A 16540-nucleotide genomic window follows, 5' to 3' on the forward strand; every position below is an offset into this window, starting at 1 on the left:
ATTGACTGCAAAGGATTTGCAATCAAGTATTAAAAAGTGAAAGTTTGATTTATGATTGTTAATCTGTCCCATTACTTTTGGTCCCTTAAAAAGTGGGAGGCACATATACAAACTGTTACAATTCCTACACCGTTCACCTGATTTGGATGTAAATACCCTCAAATGAAAGCTGAAAGTCTGCAGTTAAATCACATCTTGTATGTTTCATTTCAAATCCATTGTGGTGGTGTATAGAGCCAAAAAGATTAGAATTGTGTAGATGTCCCAATATTTATGGACCTGACTGTATAATCCCGACTATGAAACTTCCCATGCCTGGAAACCATTTTCTAGAATGTCCACATCAAGAGTAATTCTTTATTTCCTTTACTTTGAATGTAAATGTTTTACTTGAAGTGCAACACCACTATCTAGAATTGGCACATTTGTGGAAACATCATGCGCACAGGTAAACCTTGATGCTTAAGCGAGATTGTGTGAAAATCTGACAAGCAGACTCTTGCCCGTCAGGTGGAAGCATTTAGGCAGCTGTACTACCAAATGATTGCTTCCACAAACTCCTGGTAATGGCGTGTCCCCGCCATATACCTCAGGCTCCACTTACCCATTTGCTGGCCAAGGTCCAACATACAAGGCGCCGCCAGGTAGAGGGGAGGGGTAGATCTGAGACACACATAGCATTCAGTGGAGCACAGGGGAGATATTCAGGGTATTTAAGATGACCTATAGGGAGCTTTTAAAGTGTCGCCTATAGAAAGTATAGGGTACTGAACTTTGTCACCATTTCATGGGCACACGCAATAGTTACTCCAGGACTCAACAAACCCCAAGCACCAGGTCACATTGGTGACTAAAATTAGCGGCCTGGCGCCTGAGTTACACTGCGGCAGGTATCTTGTCCCAGACATCCCAAGTCTCCTGCATGCGGGCTGCGGCTCCCCGACACCTGCGCGATACCCCGGCTGTCTGTGTCAGCTGTCAGAACGGAGCCAATGCTTTCTGTATATTTCCGGCTCCATCCTATCACAGGCGGAGTGATATCAAATGCACTCCGCATGTTAGGAAACTGAGAAATATAGGAAGCATCGACTCTGCATGCTTCCTCCAGCACCGTTCCTCACTCTCCGCCAGCAGTACCCACCAGCAGTAAGTCACATGTGCTAAGGGTGCAACTAGCCCCCAGCACATAATTGTAAATATCACAGCATGTGCAGTGTTTCTGACTTCTACCACCATGACCACTTCAAATCACTGAAGTGGTCATGGTGGCTAGATTGTTCCTTTAATATCTCTCAGTAGTAAACCTCTGTATACCGATTGCATTTCATTTGATCATCCTCTAGTTAACCACTTAAGCCCCGGAGGATTTGGCTGCTCAAAGACCAGGGCCTAGTTTGCGATTCGGCACTGCGTGATTTTTAACGGACAATTGCGCGGTTGTGCGACACTGTACCCAAATTAAATTGACGTCCTTTTTTTCCCACAAGCAGTGCTTTCTTTTGGTGGTATTTGATCACCTGTGCGATTTTTACTTTTAGCGCTATAAACAAAAAAAGAGCGACAATTTTGAAAAAAAATAAAAAAATAACATTTTTCAAATTTTTTTAAATGAAACCCCCCCCCAAAAAATGGAAAAATCAAATTTTTTTAACATTTTAGGCCAATATGTTTTCTGCTACATTTTTTTTTTTTTTTCACCAAAAATATCGCAATAAGCGTATTTTGATTGGTTTGAGCAAAAGTTATTGCGTTTACTAACTAAGGGAAAGATTTATGTCATTTTTATTGTTTTAATGGCGGCGATCTGCGATTTTTGTGACTTTGCGGCGGACAGATCGGACTCTTGACTGACATTTTTGACACTTTTGGGGGTACCAGTGACATTACTACAGCAATCAGTGCTATACATATGCACTGTTACTGTAAAAATGACACTGGCAGGGAAGTGGTTAACTTTATTAGACATCCAGGGGTTAAGTGTGTCCCTAGGGGCGTGCTTCTAACTGTAAAGGGGCGTGTCTTTTGATGTAACCACAGAGACATACGATCCTACATAGCAGGATCGTATAATCTCTGCAGTTACACCAGGGAGAATGACAGGCGGCTTTGTTTACATCAGCCGCCTGCCTTTCTCCCTCTCTAGTGGGAGATCGCGGGTGACCGGCGGACATCGGAGCCGCTGGTCACTCGCGCTGGGATGGCAGTGACGTACCAATAGGTCACTTTGCCCAGGGGGGGCTGACTGCCGCAGTATATGTACTTGGGGCGGTCGGCAAGTGGTTAAATTGGTGGGGGGGAGAGGAGGGCGCGGAGTGCCACCTCCCTGAAATTAGTTTTTGCAGGTTGGGATGTCTGTTGTCCCCATGCGGCCCCTGCCCGCGGGTTCGTGGACTAAGATGCCATGCCAGCCGGTAATTGAGGCCGCGGCTTTGCGGCCTGCTGTAGGGAGACGCTTACATCAGGGAACTGGCACCCTCTTGTGGTGACCGGGGATGCAACAAGCAGTCACTGGCAGGGCTAAGGGTTTCCCCAGCCTGTTCTCACTGCTCGGAGAAGAGGTTGATGATGTTGAGGGCTTGATCTGGCGCCCTATCCTTACACGTGAGTGGAAAGAGAGTGTGTGTGGGACAGCTGGTCAGAACAGCTTCAGTTCCATTTATGACCCCAGTAAGATGGAAAGTTTCTCCGCCCCCCCATTAAAAGTAATTTATTATTTCCCTGTCATGCCACACAGCCAAAGGCCCCTTTCACAGGGGCTGTCTGATCAGGTCTGCCTGTCAGTTTCTCAGGCAGACCTGATCTAACCCTCCAGTCTCCTCTATGGAGTGGCAGATGTCTGCTTACAACCGCCGCCATCCGATCCGGTTGACCAAAAACACATTGATGGTGGTCCTATTTTCCATCCATCTGACGGATCAAATCAGATGGCATCGGATTGAAATGGACAGGCAATCCCATTTCCATCTGACTGCCTCAGAGGAGAGCGAGACTGTGTCCATGTTCGCTCTGTATAGCAGAACGGACAAGACCTGTCATCAACTTGCTCAGCAGGGATTAGCAGAGAAATCCCCACTGAGCAAGCGGTTTCCGCTTAGTGAAGGTGCACATGTAAAAGAGGCCTAAGGTGGCATGAGTTACTGGATCACTGGCTCTGCTATCACCTCTACCTTGCTGCACTATCCTTCCCTAGTGAGCCACTGCCCATCACACCATCAAGCCAAGTACACATGGGTCGAATGCCGGGCAACATCAGCCGGTTTATTAAAACTGGCCGCCATTCCTCCTGTGTATGGCAGCCGGTCCGACAGAAGCTGGCCATTCGGCATGCTTGAAAAAAAAAAAAAACTGGCTCCTAACTTTTATCTGGCTCCTAGATTTTAAGCAAATGTCAAGCCCTGATTTACTCGGTTCAACTTCAACTTTTATATTTTACTGAAAAATTGGGTAATTTATTTGGTTTATGTGCCCTAAAATTAACTTTAGTGTATTTTTTTACTGAAATTTTGTATTTTCTAGACCTTTGCAGTAATATTGTGTGGCATAAAAAATTGGAACTAGCGCGATTTTATTCTCTAGGGTGCCTGCTTTCAGAAAATATATCATGTTTTAGGGGGTTTTTGTAATCTTCAGGGCTAAAATTATTTCTTTAAGCATGTGTGAAAAAATAAACTGCAAAAATAATCTGGCAGCAAAAGGGTTAAGCCTAGGTTCACACTAATGCTGCTGCACGATGAGGAGTTTACGCTTCACGTTGTTTTTTGTAGGAGACTGGATTTTTTTTTTTTAAACACAAAATTGCCAACAATGCAATAAAAATGCATGTTCATGAGCTTTTCATGTGTTCCCATTGAAGTTTATGGGGCAAAAAACAAACACTGCAACAAAAGAAGATGCACTGATGTAAACAGACACTATAGAAAATATTGTGATTTCAATTGTCGTACATGCCAGTGTGACAGCAAACACAGGAGAAAATGCACAAGTGTGAATGGAGGCTAATAGCAAAAGGTACTTCTGTGACCTACAAGAGAAGCATGGACTAGGACACCGATACCAAGCATTTAATCGGTACCTGTCCAAACGCTCCCAATACCGAAACCGATATTTTGTGGTGCTTTTTGTGTCAACACAAAATGAATGGGCGCAAGTCACACGCAATTTGAACAGGAATGCAGTGCAATACCTGTACAAATCGCATACGATTCCCCCCACCACTCACAGTACACATGCAAAATAATCTAAATAGGTGTCTTGGCCTGCCGATAATAGCAAATCAGGGTCACATGAGATGTTAGCTTGGGGGCGGGCTGCCTCTACATCACTTCCGCCCTATATCCACGGGGTCCCCGAACTTCTCCAATGGCCCTGATTTGCTATCACTGGCAAACTGGGACACCTATGTAGATTATTTTGCATGTGGCCAGATACGTACTGTGGAGTTATAACGTTATTTAAACTGTCCACTAGACTGCACTTTTCCCATTCTATACACACATGAGCAGTGAGGGAAATCGCATGCCATTTGGACAAGAACTGCACCACATTCTTGTAGGCGAGGAGACGCCTGCGCAAGAGAGGAGACGCCAGGAGACGCCTGCGCAAGAGAGGAGACGCCTGCGCAAGAGAGGAGACGCCTGCGCAAGAGAGGAGACGCCAGGAGACGCCTGCGCAAGAGAGGAGACGCCTGCGCAAGAGAGGAGACGCCTGCGCGAGAGAGGAGACGCCTGCGCGAGAGAGGAGACGCCTGCGCGAGAGAGGAGACGCCTGCGCGAGAGGAGACGGGAAAGGAGACGACAGGAGCGCCTGCGGGAGAGGAGATGGGAAAGGAGACGCCAGGAGTGCCTGCGGGAGAGGAGACACTATGGGAGAACTAAGGGGCAGAGCAGTGTAGACTGTAGTCACCTTACTCCGGACTCTCTCGTATTCTTCCACTGACTTGCAGCTGGAGGCCGCCTCAGCCCACTCCAGGCTCTTTGGCGCGCTGCGCTCGGACAGGCTGTGGAACGCCTCGAAGTACAGCCACGCCACGTCCTCCTGTAGCTGCAGCTTCCCACAGGCGATGTGCCGCCACATAGCCCAGAAGAGACGCGGGAAGCAGCCGTCCACTGACCGAGTCCGTACGTACGTTGCCATCTTCCTCAGGTAGTGCAAGTTGAATTTAGCCGGCGGTGAAAACTGCAAGACTCCGATTAGAAACGGGTCCATCCTCACCCACAACTGTACCCGGTGGGTATCCATTGCGGGTGTCCGCGTACCTCCTGTCACTCCTCTAGGACGGGGAGCTGACAGGACTTGTCACACTCAGGAGATAACTCCGACCAGAGGTGACGCGAAACCTAGGAGACGCCACCATGTGGGCGGAGGGCAGGAAAACACGGAAGTGAGGGGGACACTATCGTTAGAGCGAACGGCCAACTTCCGGCGGCACTAGGCTTGTCGGTTCAGCTGCAGACTGCGGCATTGTTATTCGTTGTTAAAGTAAATATATGCTTTGACAGGTTCGTTTAGTTTTGATAGGACAGTTCACCCTTTGACAAAAAATAATTGTGTACTGTCCATGATGCTTTTTTTTTATTTGCACTAGTGGTCTCCAAACTATGACCCGAGGGCGAGATGTTGCCCTTTGCTTTCCTTTATTCGGCCCTTGAGTCATTATTCCTCTCACTGACACCTACGATGGGCCACTATTTCTTCCACTGACACCTACTATGGGGCACCGTTCCTCCCACTGACACCTACCATGGGGCATAGCTCCCAACTGTCCCTGATTTAGAACACTGTCCCTCTTTCTTCCTCATTTGTCCCTCATTTTGGACTGATCTATAGAGATGTATCTAAAATGCACTATTTATCTTTCAAAAAGTGTTTTACAGTGCTAAACCATTTGTCCGATTTCTAAATTGATGCATTTGTAACATCCAAAAGCCAATATAAAGGAATAGTAGTAAAAAAAACACTTGTGGGTTCAACCAGTCATTTATTTTTGTACCATTCTCCTTTAAGGGGGCGTGGCAGGGGTGTGTCCTATGCCTGTATACTTTTGATAAAAGGTGTCCCTCGTTCCCATCTCAAAAAGTTGGGAGGTATGCATGGGGCACCATTCCTCTTACTGACACCAACGATGGGGCACTATTCCTCTTACTGACACCGATGGGGCACTATTCCTCCCACTGACACCTACCATGGGGCATAGCTCCCAACTGTCCCTGATTTAGAACACTGTCCCTCTTTCTTCCTCATTTGTCCCTCATTTTGGACTGATCTATAGAGATGTATCTAAAATGCACTATTTATCTTTCAAAAAGTGTTTTACAGTGCTAAACCATTTGTCCGATTTCTAAATTGATGCATTTGTAACATCCAAAAGCCAATATAAAGGAATAGTAGTAAAAAAAACCACTTGTGGGTTCAACCAGTCATTTATTTTTGTACCATTCTCCTTTAAGGGGGCGTGGCAGGGGTGTGTCCTATGCCTGTATACTTTTGATAAAAGGTGTCCCTCGTTCCCATCTCAAAAAGTTGGGAGGTATGCATGGGGCACCATTCCTCTTACTGACACCAACGATGGGGCACTATTCCTCTTACTGACACCGATGGGGCACTATTCCTCCCACTGACACCAACGATGGGGCACTATTCCTTCCACTGACACCAAAGATGGAGCACCATTCCTCCCACTGACACCAATGATGGGGCACCATTCCTCCCACTGACACCAACAATGGGGCACCATTCCTCCCACTGACACCAACAATGGGGCACCATTCCTCCCACTGACACCAACGATGGGGCACTATTCCTTTCACTGACACCAAAGATGGGGCACTATTCCTCTTACTGACACCAACGATGGGGCACTATTCCTCTTACTGACACCAACGATGGGGCACCATTCCTCCCACTGACACCAACGATGGGGCACCATTCCTCCCACTGACACCAACGATGGGGCACCATTCCTCCCACTGACACCAACGACGGGGCACCATTCCTCCCACTGACACCAACGATGGGGCACCATTCTTCCCACTGACACCAATGAAGAAACACCATTCCTCCCACTGACACCAACGATGGGGCACCATTCCTCCCACTGACACCAACAATGGGTCACTATTCCTCCCACTGACACCAATGAAGAAACACCATTCCTCCCACTGACACCAACAATGGGGCACCATTCCTCCCACTGACACCAACAATGGGTCACTATTCCTCCCACTGACACCAACAATGGGGCACTATTCCTCCCACTGACACCAACATTGGGGCACTATCCTCCCACTGACACCAACGTTGGGGCACTATCCTCCCACTGACACCAACGATGGGGCACCATTCCTCCCACTGACACCAACGATGAGTCACCACTCCTCCCACTGATACCATGCACACATAGGCTGTTATCAGCAGTTTTTGGCAGGGGCATTTTCTGGCTGGAAAACTAGTGGGTTTTAGGAGAGGTTTTTCAGCTGAAAAAACACTTTTACTCCGATAAAAGCCAAAAAACGCTGAAAGACGCCAAAAAAAAAGCAGCTTTTTGGCGTTTAATGTTTGAGCCATAAACTATTGTGGGAGTATAGTTTTGCTAAAAAAAAATGCTACAGCTAAAAACTGCTTAAAAAACGCCTTCAACAGCTACAGCTTTCTACTGACATCAACCTCACTCTGACAGCGCTGTGGTAGTTCATTGAAAACTACCATTCACTGGGGACTGTGAATGAATGACACGGCTGGGTGGTCGAAGCCCCGCACGGCCTTTCATTTTTGAATTGTGGCAGCAGACAAGGGGAGAATATCCTCGGTCTCCTGCCACGTCGGGGGCGGGGCAGTATATTCATCACATGTTACACCCTTAAAGTAGATGTAACATGTTATGAAAGGCAAACTTATACTTTAGGCTCGGTTCTCACTGCCACGACCTGAAAGTCGTGCGACTTTGCCGGTTGACTTTCTGCCGATTTCCTGGTGACTTGCGTACTACCTGATGCAATTTTGAAGAGACTTTGCAGCAACTTTCAGGGAATGCCTGGGTAATCTTCCTATAATGTTGGATCTAAATCACTATAGATGAGGATCCGATTTGGTGGCGACTTCCATTACAGTCTATGGGCACAAGTCGGATAGAAGTCGCCTTGAAGTAGTACAGGAATCGTTTCTAAAGTCAGAGCGACTTCAGTAGTGCTAATTAAGACAGCCATCATTGACTAACGTGATTTCAGATGTCATGCGACTTTGGGTCTCACAAGTTACATAGTTACATAGTAGGTGAGGTTGAATAAAGACAATAGTCCATCCAGTTCAACCTGTGTAGGTGTGTGTGACTGTAATCATCTAACATAGCCCTCAATCTCCTGATCCTTGAGATGTAAGTCTAAGAGTCTTTTGAAAGCCACCATACTACCCGCAGAAACCACCTCTTGTGGTAGACAATTCCACAATCTTGTAGCCCTAACAGTAAAGAACCCCCCACGTTGCCTGAGGTTAAAACGCTTCTCCTCTAATCGCATTGTATGTCCTCGAGTCCTCATGCAATTCCTTCGAATGAACAGCTTTTCTTCTAAGCTGAGATCCCCATTAAGATATTTATAAATTGCTATCATGTCCCCTCTCAGACGTCTTTTCTCCAGGGAAAATAAATCGAGCGATTGCAGCCGCTCTTCATAGGTAAGGTCCTCCAACCCCCTAATCAGTTTAGTTGCCCTTCTCTGGACTTTCTCCAGCTCCAACACATCCCTCCTGAGGACTGGCGACCAGAACTGGACAGAATACTCCAGATGCGGTCGGACCAGAGTTTTATAAAGTGGAAGGATTATAGTCTTATCTCTGGAATACATCCCTTTCTTTATGCATGCTAATATTCTGTTGGCTTTGGAAGCTGCCGCTTGGCATTGCATGCTGTTGCCTAATCTATCATCAACTAAGACTCCCAGATCTTTCTCCATTTTTGATTCCCCCAAGGGTTCCCCTCCTAACGTGTATTGTGTTTTTATGTTTTTGGTCCCCAAGTGCAAAACCTTACACTTCTCCACATTAAACCTCATTTGCCATGTCGTTGCCCACTCCGTAATTTTGTCCAGGTCATTCTGTAGGATATCTGCTTCATGCTGTGCAGTTATTGCCCTGGCCAATTTTGTGTCATCTGCAAAACTGATAACGAACTACTGATCCCTTCCTCAATGCTGTTTATGAATAAATTGAACAAGGTTGGTCCCAGGACTGAGCCCTGGGGCACCCCGCTTACTACCTCAGACCAGTCTGAGTATGCGCTGTTTATTACTACCCTTTGGACACGGCCTTTTAGCCAATTCCGTATCCAAGAGCAAACCCTGCTGTCGATACCTGCAGACCTTATTTTATAAATTAAGCGCTTGTGGGGAACTGTATCAAACGCCTTAGCGAAATCCAAGTACACCACATCCACTGGTCTCCCCCTATCTAGCTCACAGCTCACTTCCTCGTAGAATGCTAAGAGATTGGTTTGACAAGAACGCCCATTTGTAAACCCGTGCTGGTTACTACTGATGATGTTGTTGTCTTTAGCATACTCTACGATATAGTCCCTTATCATCCCCTCCAAAAGTTTACATATTATTGATGTCAGACTGACAGGCCTATAATTTCCCGGGATATGTCTCTGGCCCTTTTTGAATATCGGAATCACGTTAGCCTTCCTCCAATCCCCTGGTACATCTCCTGTCCTAATACTGTCAGCAAAGATCAGGAACAGTGGTCTAGATATAACCATACTGAGTTCCTTGAGCACTCTCGGATGTACGCCATCCGGGCCTGGTGATTTGTTTGTGTTAAGTTTATCCAGTCTTTCCCTGATTTCCCCCTCTGTTAGCCATAGTGGCAAGTCCTGTGTATTACTACTAACCATACAGTCATGGTCAGTGTACCCTTCCTTTTCCTGCGTAAAGACTGACGAGAAAAAAGAATTCAGCACGGTTGCTTTTTCAGTGTCCTCTGTAACCATCCTCCCATCATCGTTAATTATGTGTGCAATATGCTCTGCCCTAGTTTTTTTGCTGTTGATATATTTAAAGAATTTCTTTGGGTTTTTTTTACTATCCTCCGCTATTTGTCTCTCAAAGTTGATTTTAGCCATCTTGATTTCGTGTTTACACTTCTTATTTTCCTCCTTGTATTGCTGGAAGGCCGATACTGTGCCCTCTGATTTATATTTCTTGAAGGCCAATTTTTTTCCCCTAATAAGTTTTTTAACGCTACGGTTTAGCCAGATCCCAAGTTACAAGTCACAACTTTGAAGATGTTTTTTCTCTTACGTCCTCCGACAGTCGCCGCCTCTTCATATTCGTCACATATGGGGTATTAGACTTTGCTCCGAAGGAGTAGCTAGGCAACAGAATATGTTAACAATAAAGCTTTAACATATCCCACCCTCAAGGGGTGGTCCCCTCAGTCAATACCCTCCTACTTCCTGCAACCATATCTCAGTTTTAATGTCTAGCTTGTCAGGAGTGGCTGGCTCTCTCTGTGCTGGGACTTTTTGTCCCAGACTCTTTCTTCTTTTTAATATTTTGTTTGAGTTTTTTTCTCTACCTTTACTTAGCTGTTATTTTGGTCAGCGTTAGTTAGTTCTTCGGACGAAGAGGATCATGCGGACTGGGTCTCGGGCTGATCCCCCTGATCGCAGGTCGTGGGTCAGTGGCTTCCCAGTCTGCCATCGAGCGTTCAGCCAGGTAACGCTCCTGGCACAGTGAACGACCCATCCCTGTTCGGTGCAGGGATGATTGGTGAGGTGGCTACCTCACCGGACGCTGTGCGGTTTCTTAACCGCCATTGTGTGCGTCTTGAATTGCGACTCTCCCTGCCTCATGTGCAGCGGCTTGTTCGCCTGTGCGGGTTCCCCACGCCATGTGAGGTAAGTGTATCTATGTGGGGACCTGTCTGTCTGGGGGGGGTCTCAGTCTGGGACTGTGTAACCTGCCTTTATTCACACTGCTTGTCTCCCTATCTCTCGGCTGCATGCTGTGGGCTGCAAGGGGGGGGGGGAGCTGTGTGACACTGTGTGTGTCAGGCTGGGCAGTGTGGGAAGCTGTGTGCTGTGGGGCATGTTTTTATGGCATGTTGGGGCATATACAGCGATCGCTGCGGCGATCTAACATGTATCCATATAATGGGATAAGCTTGTGTGTGTTTTTATGCACTATGGAGCGGCGATTTCGGCGCCAAACGACGCCATTTTACCGGCGCCCGCTCCGGCCGCATGGTTTACATGCACGGCGGCCATTTTCTTGTAGCCTCCATAGGCTTACATAGAGCGCCCTGGCAGCATCACTTCCTCTTTCCTGGAACACCGATCGAGGCAGCAGCAGCAGCGGGGTCTCCTCAGGTTTTATCCTTCTATTCCTGTTTGCCATTGCCTGTATTCAGTCTGTATATTCCCTGTGGGGGTCTCATTGTGCCTGAGTGTGGTGCGGTGGGCTGCGCTTGCCGCGCTTGCTAAAAGGGGGCAGTTAACCCTTGGTTGTCTGGCATACAGGGGCAATGGATTCTCAGGAGGGCAAGTTTCCCACAGTATTGGTGGAAAGCCAGGGGACCGCTGTTTCCCCCCCAGGGGGGATTTAGCCACTATTGTGGCTGGCCTTGCTGCCCAGGTGCAAATGCTGGTGGCTGCTCAATCTACTAAACGGCCCAGAGTTGCTCTGTCCTCTGATTCTGAGGGTGAAGGTGATGGGGCTGTTCTGGCAGGGACCCCCTTATCGGGGTCCCGCTCCTCTCTTGATCTAGTGGGGTCTGAGGTGGAGGCTGAAGTTGAGGGGGTCGATAATTCTCCCCCTGGCTCGCCTGAAGAGCTTGCAATCATGGATGAGTTGATTGCTTCCATTAAGCAAACGCTGCGTTTGCAGGACGAAGTGTGTCCTCCCGCTGCCTTGGCGGCTTATGGGACGCAGAGAAAACGCAGGACGCCGCAGGTTTTTCCCTGCAATGCTGATTTTCAGCGCGCTGTTAAGGATCAATGGCGCGATCTGCGCAAACCTTTTGCGGTACCAAGTAAATTCAAGCTGCGTTATCCTTTCTCGCCTGCCGCTGATGAACGGTGGTGTGTGCCTCCACCAGTGGATCATGCAATTGCGGTTTTGAACAAAGCCACTGCGATTCCTGCAGAGGGTTCCCCTGTTTTCCGTGATGCCACGGATAGGAGACTGGAGTCTCTTGCCCGTCATACTTATTCTGTTACGGGTTCTATGCTTAAGGCTCTGTTTGCTTCTCTCATGGCGGCCCAGGCGATCGCAAGTTGGACGCAGATGCTTAGGCGCGTCCTAGTGGCCGATTCGGCCTCGCCGGCGACCCTGGATATGGTGGATCAGATCCACCAGGGTGTCATGTATCTGTGTGATGCGGACCTGGACCTGATTCCGTTGGCTGCACGTGTGCACAGCGTGGCGGTGTTGTCTCGCCGCCTGGTTTGGTTGAAATGTTGGTCGGTGGACCAATCTTCACGTAAAACCTTAGCCAATCTGCCTTATGATGGGTCTCGCCTTTTTGGGGAGTCCCTGGATGTGTTGATTAAGGGGATCACCGGGGGTAAGAGCACTCTCTTGCCCCATTTCCCCAAGGCTAAGGGGGCTTCTGGGAAGAAGCATGCAAATTTTCGGCCCCCTCAGGGGTCCTTTCGTGCCTTTCGGCCGCACTACAAGGGCAAACCGTTCAAAGGCCAAGGTTCTCAGAAGAAGCCCTGGTCTGGGAAACAGAAGTCCGGCCAATCCGGACCTGCGGCCCATAACAGTTCGGCCTGAAGGGGCGCCCTCACCCAGTTTTGGGGTGGGGGGACGCTTGCTCGGTTTTCTTCAACCCTGGTTGGCCCGTGTGCGGGACAGATGGGTTCTGGAAATCGTTCGATCTGGTTACAAGATCGAGTTTCTCTCTCGGCCGGAGAGCAGATTTTTTCCCTCAAATCTACAACTGTCTCCAGAGCGCCTGCGGGATCTGCACCTGGCGGTGCGGGACCTGAGGGCTCAGGGTGTGGTGGTTCCGGTGCCTCATCGGGACAGATTTCGGGGGTTTTATTCCAATCTGTTCACCGTGCCCAGGAAGGAGGGCAAGGTTCGTCCGATTCTGGACTTGAAAGCTCTGAACCGCTCTGTGCGGGTTCGCAAGTTCCGCATGGAGTCCCTGCGCTCGGTGGTGGCTGCCCTGGTTCCGGGGGAATTCATGGCCTCCATCGATTTGAAGGATGCGTACCTTCACATCCCCATATTCGAGGGGCATCAGAGATACCTTCGATTTGCCATTGCGGAGGATCACTACCAGTTCGTGGCGTTGCCCTTTGGGCTCGCCTCGGCTCCGCGGGTCTTCACCAAGGTGCTTGCACCGGTTCTGGCATTATTGAGGGCCCAGGGCATTTCTGTCCTGGGGTATCTGGACGACATTCTGATTCGGTCTGCGACCAGTCAGGGTCTGGAGAAGGACCTGTCTGTCACAATGCAAACTCTGCAGGAGTTCGGTTGGACGATAAATGTTCCAAAGTCGACACTGAGTCCGTCGGTTCGTCTTCCCTATCTGGGAATGATACTGGACTCGGTGCAGGCGAAGGTCTTCCTGCCGGAAGACAAGCTCAGGACTCTTCAGGAGGAAGTCAGGTCCCTCAGGGACGTCCCACACTCGTCTCTGCGGACGTGTATGAGATGTCTGGGATTGATGGTCTCGGCCTTCGAGGCGATTCCTTTCGCTCAGTTTCACACGCGGGGTCTCCAGGCGGAGATCCTGTCCAAGTGGGACGGGCGACCTCAATCTCTGGATCTTCAGATCTCGTTGAGTCATCGCACCAGGGTAAACCTTATGTGGTGGCTCCAGTCCCCGTTGGTGTCCGGGGGCAAGTCGTTTCGTCCGATCTCTTGGACGATAATCACTACGGATGCCAGCCTGTCGGGCTGGGGTGGTGTTCTGGGCATTCTGTCCGCCCAGGGGACCTGGTCGGAGGGGGAGTCTTCCCTCCCGATCAACATTCTGGAATTGCGTGCGATAAGGTTCTGTCTTCATCGCTGGACGGACCGGCTGCAGGGCTGCCCGGTTCGGGTGCAGACGGACAATGCCACGGCGGTGGCATACATCAACCACCAAGGGGGCACCAGGAGTGCCCGAGCGGCTCGAGAAGTGGCCGACATTCTGTCTTGGGCCGAGACTCATGTCCCGGCGATAACGGCGGTTCACATTCCGGGAGTGGAGAACTGGCAGGCGGACTATCTGAGTCGCCAGACCCTGCATCAGGGGGAATGGTCTCTCCATCCGGCTGTCTTCCAGATGTTGTGCGCGAAGTGGGGTCTTCCAGATGTGGACCTGTTCGCGTCTCGCCTCAACTACAAGGTGAAGAGGTTCGTGGCAAGGACGCGCGACCCTCGGGCAGACGCGTCGGACGCGTTAGTGGCCCCGTGGCATCAGTACAGGCTGATGTACGCTTTTCCACCGATTCAGTTGCTGTCCAGGTTCCTTCGCAGGTTGCACTCGGAACGCAGCACGGTGATTCTTGTGGCACCGGACTGGCCTCGCCGGTCCTGGTACGCAGACCTCGTGAATCTGGCGGTCGACGCCCCCTGGCGTCTGCCTCTTCGAGACGATCTACTGTCTCAAGGACCGATTTACCATCCTGCTTTACAGTCGCTGGCTTTGACGGCCTGGCTGTTGAGACCGAGGTCCTGAAGGAGAAGGGTCTCTCTCCAGAGGTCGTTCATACCTTGATCAACGCGAGGAAGTCTTCCTCGGGAAAGGTTTATTACCGTACTTGGAAGGCCTATTTTGCCTGGTGTGAGTCCAGGGGGTTTTCACCCCGCACGTACTCGGTTTCCCGTGTGCTGTCTTTCCTTCAGACGGGTGTCGATCAGCGTTTGGCGCTGGCCACGATAAAGGGTCAGGTGTCTGCGCTGGCCGTTCTGTTTCAACGTCCCGTGGCTTCCAACTCCTTGGTTGGCACTTTTATTCAGGGTGTGCGGCATCTGGTTCCTCCTAGGAGGGATCCTTTGCCCCCCTGGGACTTGAATCTAGTTCTTTCTGTGTTACAACGTGCTCCTTTTGAACAGATCAGGGAGATCTCGTTGTCTCTGTTGTCCAAAAAGGTCGCCTTTTTGGTGGCGATCACTTCGGCTCGCAGAGTGTCGGAACTGGCGGCTTTGTCCTGCAAGTCTCCGTACCTGGTTGTTCATTTGGATAAGGTGGTCTTGCGACCTAATCCTTCTTTTCTGCCGAAACGAGTTTCGGAATTCCATCTTAACGAGGATATTGTTTTGCCTTCGTTGTGCACGAAGCCTAAACATCCAAAGGAGGTGAGATTGCACTCTCTGGATGTTGTTCGGGCGATTAGGGTTTACCTTAAATCGACTGAGTCTTTTCGTAAGACGGACTCCTTGTTTGTTCTTCCAGAGGGTCCTCGGAAGGGCATGGCGGCTTCGGCCTCTACCATCGCCAAATGGATCAGGCAGACCATTGAACAGGCCTATGCCTTGCAGGGGAAGGTTCCCCCTGTGCCTGTGAAGGCGCACTCTACTAGATCACTGAGTACGTCTTGGGCCTGCCGTCATGGGGCTTCTGTAGCCCAGGTGTGTAAGGCGGCGACCTGGTCGACCGTGCACACTTTCACAAAGTTCTACAAAGTAGATGTTCAGGCATCGGCGGATGCTTCCTTTGGCCGCAAGGTTCTTAGTGCGGCTGTTCCATAGGGTCCCTTGTTGGGGACTCCTGGCTGTTGGGTTATCTTTGTATTCCCTGGTTTTTTTGTCTTTTCCTGGGTTGTTGCTCCTGTTGAGCACTTATTTTTGCTGTTGCCCAGCTGGTTTCCTTCCTTTGGTAAGGTTCCTTTCTTTGATGTGGAGACTGCGTTGCCTTTCGGCGCGGATGCGTTTCCCACCCCTCATGTTTGCACTGCTTTGGGACGTCCCCATATGTGACGAATATGAAGAGGCGGCGACTGTCGGAGGACGTAAGAGAAAACGGAATTTTTGTAAAATCTTACCTGTAAAATTCCTTTCTCTGAGTCCTCCGACAGTCGCCGCCCCCGCCCCTCTTTTGGGGTTGAATGTATACTCTACTGCTATTCCACTAAAACTGAGATATGGTTGCAGGAAGTAGGAGGGTATTGACTGAGGGGACCACCCCTTGAGGGTGGGATATGTTAAAGCTTTATTGTTAACATATTCTGTTGCCTAGCTACTCCTTCGGAGCAAAGTCTAATACCCCATATGTGACGAATATGAAGAGGCGGCGACTGTCGGAGGACTCAGAGAAAGGAATTTTACAGGTAAGATTTTACAAAAATTCCGTTTTTTTTTTTTTTATTGTGAAGCAAACAACAAATAGGACAAAATAACAGAAAAGGTCAATGTGCATAACTATTCACCATCCTAAAGTCAATACTTTGAAGAGCCACCTTTTGCAGCAATCACAGCTCCAAGTCGCTTTGGATAAGTCTCTATGAGCTTGCCACATCTTACCACTGGGATTTTTGCCCATTCCTCCTTGCAAAACTGCTCCAGCTCCTTCAAGTTGGATGGTTTGCGCTTGTGAACAGCAATCTCTAAGT

General features: G+C 49.3%; 1 protein-coding gene across 1 annotated transcript in view; it reads right to left on the minus strand.

Annotated features, from left to right (window-relative positions):
- The window catches only part of TBCCD1 (TBCC domain containing 1), a gene marked incomplete at its 3' end in the record, with an annotated part of 78232 nt that extends 72982 nt beyond the window's left edge, over nt 1-5250 (minus strand). Inside the window, exon 1 of the mRNA XM_082260906.1 lies at nt 4903-5250. Coding sequence (XP_082117032.1) covers nt 4903-5238 — 336 coding nt within the window. The 5' untranslated portion in view covers nt 5239-5250. The remainder of the gene's footprint in view (nt 1-4902) is intronic.
- Between the last annotated feature and the right edge of the window lie 11290 nt (nt 5251-16540).

This window comes from Pelophylax lessonae (assembly GCF_965119305.1).
Source record: "Pelophylax lessonae genome assembly, chromosome: 6".
Taxonomy (NCBI): domain Eukaryota; kingdom Metazoa; phylum Chordata; class Amphibia; order Anura; family Ranidae; genus Pelophylax; species Pelophylax lessonae.